We start from the raw sequence: 9,310 nt of genomic DNA, 5'->3' as shown, positions 1-9,310 counted from the left end.
GGCAGATCCTGGAGTCTAAAGGTTTCAAGTTGAGCAGGACCAAGATAGAATACTTGGAGTGTAAGTTCAGTAGCGAGACTCAATGAGGGGAAGGGGAGGTGAGGTTGGACTCACTGGTCATCCCTAGGAGAAGAAGTTTTAACTACCTTGGGTCTATTATTCAGGGGGTGGGGAGATTGATGAAGATGTCACACATCGTATTGGGGTGGGATGGATAAAATGAAGACTCGCTTCCGGTATTTTGTGTGATAAGAAAGTGCCACCGAAACTTAAAGGTAAGTTTTACAAAATGGTGTTCAGGCTAACGATGTTGTATGGGGTTGAGTGTTGTCCAGTCAAGATCGCTCATGTCCAGAAGATGAAGGTAGCAGAGATGAGGATGTTGAGATGGATGTGCGGGCACACTAGGTTAGATAGGATCAAAAATGAGGTTATTCGTGACAAGGTGGGTGTGGTCCATATTGAGGACAAGATGCGGGAAGCGCGACTTAGGTGGTTTGGTCATATGAAGAGGAGGAGCAGAGACACCCCGGTGAGGAGATGGGAGGTTGACACTAGAGGGCCTACAAAGAGGTAGAAGTAGGCCAAATAAGATGTGAGGAGAGGTGATTAGACAACACATGGCGCAACTTGAGTTGACCGAGGACATGACCCTTGATAGGAAGGTATGAAGGTCGAGGATTAGGGTAGTAGAGTAGGTAGTCTAGAGTGTTCATAGCGGTAATATTAGCACGCAGTCTCGCTTTTTGTTGGTAATATGTTTTTATGACTAACCATTATTTTCTTTCATTCTTGATCACCTTACTAACTTGTTGTTTTTATTATGCTTTTATATGGCTTTTGGGTATTGTCACTTCTTGTATATATTTTTCATTAATGTGGTGCTCGTGCTTTCCTGAGCCAAGGGTCTATTAGAAACAACCTCTCTATCCTCACAATGTAGGGGTAAGGTCTGCATACACATTATCCTCCTCATACCCCACGGTGTGGGATAATACTGGGTATGTTGTTATTGTTATGTCCATTTGTATGTACATATTTATTGTGTATATATCTTAGTTCCAATAAATATTATACATTGCTACCATAACACCTATATTATTTAATTTTTGAGATGTGTATGTGTAAATAGTTTTATTAGTAAATAAAATATTTAAACTATTCTTATTAATTATAATAACTATCTACTACATTACTAGTATGTGTTTCGTTTTATGATAGTGTTTGTCTATCAGACTAGACTTATAATTTTAAAGAGAAATAATTTTTTTGAATATATACCAAAATTACCCTTAAATTTTGCAATTTTAGACATGTGATGATGTTTTCAAGATTACATGAGCATATTTTTGGAAAATTCCCAAGGAAACCGCATTCCTTAGCTTTGGGTACGTGTTGGGTAGCTTGCTTACTATGCAATAGCTCAAAAATCATATATGAGATGTAATTCGCACTATGCAAACCCGATACAACGAGTGAGTTTTTTTGTGTGGAATCAATTAAAAAATAAATAGTAGTAACATATATTAGTACTAACTCCGTTTCAGTTTATGTGAACCTATTTTCTTTTTGGTCCGTTCCAAAAAGAATGACTCATTTCTACATTTAGAAACAATTTTGCTTAAACTTATAATTCTACCCTTAATGAGAAGCTTTTATAACCACACAAATACTCTGAGTTTCTTTTTGAATTATTTAGGATCACAAATTTTAAAAATATTCATTTTTTTTAAAACTACGTGCCTAGTCAAACAGGTTGGAACGGAAGGATTAGTATTTAACTTTATTTTACTAGGTCTTTAAGTCACCTACTATTATTTAACTCCATTCGCTTACTCTTGTCTGCTTTCTTCTTCCGTCTGCGCACAAAAGGAGCGAGAATCAGTAACCACCCGCTGCATAACCCTAGGTACTTTATCGAATCTATTTTCGCTCCCTTCACAAATCGATTATGCTATTGATGATGATGTTATAATTAGGGTTTTCCCCATAACTAGATCTGTCGTTTTGTTTAGATTTTCCGTTCTTCATATCAGTCTCTTAACTACAGATCTGAAAACTTTGACCACCTGATTACTTCGAATCTGAAATTATTTGAGGCGTACCACGACTACTGCTTATTGTTATTGTTGGTCTTTCTATGTTTTACTCCGATTTTTAAGGTATTACACATTTCATATAGTAAGCAAGGAAATTTGAGAAACAGAACCGGTTCCATTTTGAACTCCTCGATTTCATGACTGACCATTTATTTGAAGTACTATATCAATAAAAGAAAAGGAAAACACGACAAAGACAAACGAAATAGAAGTTGTTGAAAATGTTGTGAACGTTGAAATTAGTTTGGGCATGAACTTTACTTGGAAAAAGCTTGTGAAAATTGAAATAATGATTTCACTTGCCGTATTTTCAAAATACAAATACCGAATTAATGATTTTTGTCTCCAGGGAAAAATGTAAATTAGGTTTGTTTGTATTGTTTGTTTATTTTTTTATCTCTGTGATTTATCTTTATTTTTTTGTGGAGATCTCTGTGATTTGTTTAAAAGCAATGAGTTCCAGTTAATACAACTTTTGCACAAAAGGTTCCTTAAACTAGTTACTAGGGAGTTGCTTCTCTTGACGAAGTTTCTTTTGGTATCCAACAGTACACTTCACGCTCCCTCTGAGGTGCCTCTTGCAACATTTGTTACTGTCCTGTTTCTTCCAGCGTAGCTTTAAATGAAGAACACATGTCCACTTTAGTCTTCAAAGGTTTAGATTTAATTAATTTGACCAGCTCTTTAACTATAGTTAAGAGGCAAAAACCTGCCTATGTTCCGAATATAGCAAACCGGTTAGCCATTCAGAGAAAATGAGTTTCTTTCTAGTTGCACCTTATAAATTTTGGAAACTTGAGCAAAGGTCAAAGGAAATTAACTATCCCAAAAATAGTTCATGGGGTGTTGAGCCTCAATGCCAATATTTCAAGGGTTTTTTTGCTGTTCACTTGAAAAATGGCAATAAGTAGATATAAAAGTTACAGTTTAGCTGTGTGTGAAGCCATGCTTTCTGACATCCAGCATGTGGTGTTCATTTACTTGGATTTGTGTTGAATCAGGTTTTTTCACAAACAACAAATATGGCTGAGTCATCGCGTGAAGAAAATGTGTACATGGCCAAGCTAGCTGAGCAGGCCGAGCGATATGAGGAAATGATTGAGTTTATGGAGAAGGTTGCAAAGACAGGTGATGTCGAGGAGCTGACTGTTGAGGAAAGGAATCTTCTTTCTGTGGCATACAAAAATGTGATTGGCGCAAGAAGGGCCTCGTGGAGGATAATCTCTTCAATTGAGCAGAAAGAGGAGAGTCGTGGAAATGAAGATCATGTCAAAACTATTAAAGAATACAGAGCCAAAATTGAGGCTGAACTCAGCAAGATCTGTGATGGGATTTTGGGTCTCCTTGAGTCCCATTTAATACCATCAGCCTCCACAGCTGAGTCCAAAGTTTTTTACTTGAAGATGAAAGGTGATTATCACAGGTACCTGGCTGAGTTTAAAACAGGTTCAGAGAGGAAAGAAGCTGCTGAGAACACCTTATTGGCATACAAGTCTGCTCAGGTAGGTGATCTATTGTGAGCACTGTCAGTTTCTCTTGTAATTTAACAGAATTTGATATTTGAGTGTCGTCTATCGTAGGATATTGCTTTGACTGAGCTGGCTCCTACTCACCCAATCAGGCTGGGACTTGCCCTTAACTTTTCTGTGTTCTATTATGAGATTCTTAATTCACCTGATCGTGCTTGTAACCTTGCGAAACAGGTAATCTCTTTGCTTTTATTGATTCTCTGACTTGAATTATTCTCTCTCCCTCTCTCTCTCTCTCTCTCACACACACACACACACACCCCTCTCTCTCATAAGCTTACATGGATTTTTTTCTTAGTTCTTATAGTTGATTTGTTATGCGTGTCCATGAAAAAGCTAGATATTTTTACCATACTAATTAAGCTTGCATTTACCTTTTGAATAGGAATTAACTTTATCATTAGGAGCATCATAATGACTACGAAGCTTGGCATGTGATGTTTGAATGATAGGAATCATCGTTGATGTGTTGGAATGATTTGATTTATGCCTGCCATATACTCTGGTTAGTTTACTGAAACAGTTGGACAAGAGGGTTGGTCTAGTGGTAAGCGGGTGATTTGATTTATGCCTGCCATATACTCTGGTTAGTTTACTGAAACAGTTGGACAAGAGGGCTGCTCTAGAGGGCCTCATAATGACTACGAAGCTTGGTATGTGATGTTTGAATGATAGGAATCATCGTTGATGTGTTGGAATGATTTGATTTATGCCTGCCATATACTCTGGTTAGTTTACTGAAACAGTTGGACAAGAGGGTTGCTCTAGTTGCAAGCACCCTCCACTTCCAACCAAGAGGTTGTGAGTTCGAGTCACCCCAAGAGCAAGGTGGGTAGTTCTTGGAGGGAGGGAGCTGAGGGTCTATCAGAAACAACATCTACCCTAGGGCAGGGGTAACGTTTGTGTACACATTACCCTCCCCAGACCCCACTAGTGGGATTATACTGGGTTGTTGTTGTTGTTGTTGTTGTTGTAGTAGTAGTTTACTGAAACAGTTATCAGCCATAGAGGCCTTTTCGTGACCGAAGGTTGGAGTAAAGTGCTCTGTCTTGCCTAAATTTGTAATAGTTCTCTTCGTTCGAACCGGAAGAAGGGCTTATTTCCTTTGCATTCTTTCCTGCATTGTCCTGTTCACTTCAGGGTCTTGGCCTGGGTTGTGGCAGTTTCATACGCGAAAATTTTAAACTAAAGCTTATCTGGATTCTGTCCTTGTATATGATGACCTAGCAGCAATTCTAGTAAGGTGTTGTCAGTTGTAGTCATCTTTTTTTAGAACTTCTGAACTCAGGGTGATACTTCATCTGGCGTCTCTCTAGATTATGTCTTATATTGTCGGGCTTCCATTAGAATTAGCTTTCTTTGTCTCCCTATATGGTGGTGACAATGAATTTCTAGTACTCGACGGTTGACGAAACCAAAAAAATAGCATGGACTAGTCTGTAGAAAGAGAGTGCTTTCATTTAATTAGCTTAGAGGTAGGTGTTACATTGGAATTCTAAATCAATATCCAATGCAGCCTGAATAGCTTTTTGTTTATGCATGAACATGACCATTTGGTTGGCAGCTTGACTTGTAGGACCCTAGTATCAAATCATATTGCTCTTGTACTCAAAGTCAAGTCACAATTAAGTTTCATGATAATCTAGAAGACTAGGAAGCATCATCTTCTTACAATTATAGTGGTGGGATGAGAATTACAGTCTCACCCTGAGGATATAATTATCTACCTTTTGAGACGGGTAAAAAAATTATCCAATCAATTATGGTGTGGCCGAATATTTCAGACTGCTCCTTATTTAACTTTGTAAACTGTAGACAGTATTTATATAACAATAACAACCACTTCTACAGTGCATCAAACTACTTGGGACTGGCTATATTAACCCTCAATATCATTCTGCTTCTTTTGGACTCTGTTTCATCAATGCTCAATAATTTATTTTATAAGACCAATTAGAGGGTTCTCCTTTATAAAAAAAGGTTTTTTTTTGGGGGGGGGGGACCAATTACATGTTCTGTAGCACTGGTGGTTCTCTACTTTTGTACTGACATATAAATCTCTTATCAAACTAAAAGATCTCCTAATAAAACAAGACCTAATGTGATTGTACCACCACAACAAAATCTTAATTTACAACTTGTTGGTGTCGTTGATATGGATTTGTTTTTTCTAGTGGTTCAATTTTTCACCAAGTTTGTGTGGATTTTGAAGGATAATAGGTCTTTTGAGGCATTCTTACCACGTGATTTTAAGTGTACCTCGGCTTCTTTATTAACACCTTATTATGTGGAGATATTTATAAACAATGATGTTAATTGTGCAGGCCTTTGATGAAGCTATCTCAGAGTTGGATACGCTGGGCGAGGAATCTTACAAGGACAGTACATTGATCATGCAACTTCTCAGAGACAATCTTACACTTTGGACTTCAGATAATGCGGTCTCTCTCTCTCTCTCTCTCTCTCTATATATATATATATACATCTATCTATTTATTTATCTGTGTGTCTCTCTCTTTCTCACGAACATACACACAGAGTCCCACCCGCACTAACAAAAGATTTGCTTAACCTGTGTACGTCCGGAAAAATGGATCAGCTTGTGCTTGATTGCTAAAATCTGGAATATTATTCGCATACTTTAACTATTGAATTACTGATATTGAATGGTTTTTGTTGTTAAATATTCTGATTCCAGGAGGATGCTGAGGATGATATCAAGGAAGCTCCAAAGCATGAGTCAGGCGAGGGGCAGCAGTGATGAGTTAGTAGCATAGTCTTTTAGTCTTTATTTTATAGGGTGCTGCATGAGGATATAGCCAGATCGTGAATTAGATACTTCAATGGCTGTGTGTGTCACTGTCTAAATGGTTCAATATAAAACATGTCGTAGTGTGATAGAATATGTGGTCAAGATAGTCGCTTAGTGCTATGGTGATTAAAATTTGACATGGTGGCATTACTTGTTTGTGTTGATGACTTTGCTCTTATTTATAGTCTCATTTGCATGTTGTGTGATCGCCCATGTATTTTCAAAATCCTTTGAAATCCTGGAATTAATTGTTAAACATCTAGCAAAACTTTTTAACCCTTTCCTGAAATTTCCACCATCTCCCTTGAATCCCTGGGATTCACATGATTGAGAAAAATAGTTTGTGCGAGTGTTGGCATATGGGCTGAAAAGTTACTGGGTCTACGTTATTGCGTAGAAAGTCATGTTTACTATTTCCTTTATTTAATATGCAATGAGCATATTCAAAAGAAAATGTACTTGCCTTCTTTTGAGAAAAATGGCGAAACTCTAATAAAAGAGTGAAAATATTTAAAACTTTCAACTCGAAGTTAACAACAATTTCCTCAATCTTTTCTCTAAAATCAAATATGTATATGAAGTACATTAGAACTATGAAGCATATAGTAGCCATATACAACTTCTAGTGTGAGTTTTTTAAAATCAAATTTTATTTTAATATAATTTTGAACTGATATACACTTGATAAAGTAACATGAATAGTAACAACCTATACAACAGACCCTTTTTACTTGGAATGAGCTGTCGTCGTTGTTAAGAATATATTAGAAATATTACTCATAAGAATTAGTAATAATAATTAACAATAATTTGAAATAATCGTAACCAAGGAAATGTAATCACTGCAGGACAATGTATTTATTTCATTTCAGCTTTGTAAACTCTATTCTTAGAAGCTCATGATTTGTACTACCAGTCCTTGGGGAATATATAAGATTCAGGTATTTCTTTACTTAATCGCTTTATTAATTGTTATTGGAATTGGTTAGTGGTTAATTGGCTTATCTAACGGGTTGAGTTAGGTGCCATCACGACTAGTGGATTTGTGGCCATGACAAGGTGGTATCAGAGCTCTAGGTTCATAGGTTCTACAAGTCATGAACAAATGTCTAGTAGAGTCTTGCGGATCAGTATGATGACGTCCATACCTATCTTCGAGAGGCTACAAGACATTTAGGATATACTTCTCATCTTTCATTCCTTATGGTGCGACATTGATTTAGTTTGAAGCGTAACTCTTTGAATTCCTTCCACGCATTCGTATGCGTATGTGAGCGCTCGGTATCGGCTTGCATCGCCGGCTTGTGATTCTATGAACGAGATTCGAGATGTGTATCTGTGTTTTGGTGATGGACTAGTCTGGAGGACTTGAGGTCATGGTTAGACCGCAGCTTAAGCTCGGTAGCTTCAGTTGTAACTTTTACATTTGGATTCATATGTCCGGTAATATCCCTACGAGTGGAATTTGTGGCTCGATGAGCGGTGGAATGGCTTTGTGATGAGTATGATGTGACTGCGGGATGTGTTAAGATGATTTGAATACGACGAGAAGTGTTTTCTTGAAATGTAAAGGAGAGGCCATTGAGTGCTTGATTTTTGTTTTGATGTGACGTACAGTCTCGAGTATGAGTGTATTGAAGGATCCTTTTTGTTGCTTAATGCTGGAACGAAATAGGTTCTCATGTCTTATTGTTGAGATCATACTCAGGGAGATTAAGTGATTGCTTAGTAGTTGTGGCTGTGAAAGGTTATAGAGAGATGTCAGTTTGGAGCTAAGTAGGTGGGTTATAACCTGCGAGGTAATCTATAGATGTGTGATTTTATAATGTTGTGTGGAGGCTTTCTTTTCTACCAAGAGGGTTATACTTTTTGGATTGGTTGTAACAGTTGACCTGACTAGCACGAGGATGAATGCGAGATTTGTAGATGATTTGAGGTATTATATGGTTTGTGTTACATGAGCTTACAAAGGATTTAGTTGAATTTCAGTGCGGGATTCTGGCAATAATAGAGTATGTGTATCATGTAAGTAATCAGATGTTTTATTCCATGGCTTTGAGCCAAGTGGGGGAGTCTGCTATCGACGAGTTGATTGCACGGTTATGTGTTGTATTGGTTTCAGTTCGGGGTATACTGGCTAATCAGTTATGACTTGCATAGGGTCGAGATCGAGGATGACTCAGGTAAAGGAAATTCGGGATACAGGTTGTATTACACTCTATGGGTATATGGGAATCATAAAATAATTGAGTGGTTATTCGTGAAGGGTGTAGTGTACATGGAGTAGGAATCTGCTCAGTTGCTTAGGAGTGTGGGTTACTCCCTTGAGTGTTGGTGTGATAATGGGGCACGGGTCATTCGGTCCGTTTAATTAAGATTTGAGTAGAGTGGATGACTTCGAGAATGGTTCTGATGGATTCAAGATTTGTATATAGCGATTTGGAATTTTCAAGATTTGTATATAGGTAGAAACTAAGAGTTACATTGGATGGTGTCGAGACTTGTGGCATTTTTATACCGTTGTGGATTATGCACTTCAGCATCAAGAAGGTGAAGGAAACAATTTTAGGTTCACATAAGATCTTCTTAGAGTGGGTGTCGCGGTTGTGGTACTTTGGGGTGCTTAAGAGGGAAGTCATCGGCTTATGGGCCTTAGGGTGTTGTGGTTTTATACTAGGGTCTCTTCTGTGGTGAATTTTGGTTAAGGATCGTGGTGTTCCAGCAAGGAGAAGTATCAATTTGAAGGCAATTTGAAAGGGACTTGGAGAAATAGGACAGCGTGGTAGTAGGTTGGATCAGCATAGTAATGGATATAATCGGTTCTTTAGGTACCTATGATGCGACTAGTCTCTACAGGTGTTTCGTGGCAA

At 37.7% G+C, this 9,310-nt stretch overlaps 1 protein-coding gene across 2 annotated transcripts; it reads left to right on the top strand.

Moving 5' to 3' along the window:
• Positions 1-1,775: 1,775 nt before the first annotated feature.
• LOC107786214 (14-3-3 protein 4-like) lies at positions 1,776-6,590 on the top strand. 2 transcript variants are annotated; one of them, XM_016607662.2, is made up of 5 exons: positions 1,776-1,909; positions 3,101-3,601; positions 3,680-3,802; positions 5,953-6,069; positions 6,327-6,590. In XM_016607662.2, the coding sequence occupies exons 2-5, from the start codon at positions 3,122-3,124 to the stop codon at positions 6,387-6,389; spliced, it is 783 nt and encodes a 260-aa protein (XP_016463148.1). In that variant the 5' UTR covers positions 1,776-1,909; positions 3,101-3,121; the 3' UTR covers positions 6,390-6,590.
• Positions 6,591-9,310: the final 2,720 nt, after the last annotated feature.

The sequence above is a fragment of the Nicotiana tabacum genome, chromosome 17 (genome assembly GCF_000715075.1).
Source record: "Nicotiana tabacum cultivar K326 chromosome 17, ASM71507v2, whole genome shotgun sequence".
In the NCBI taxonomy this organism is placed as follows: Eukaryota; Viridiplantae; Streptophyta; class Magnoliopsida; order Solanales; family Solanaceae; genus Nicotiana; species Nicotiana tabacum.
The sequence above is the reverse complement of the archived record's forward strand: the minus strand, read 5'-3'. Positions and strand labels throughout refer to the sequence as shown.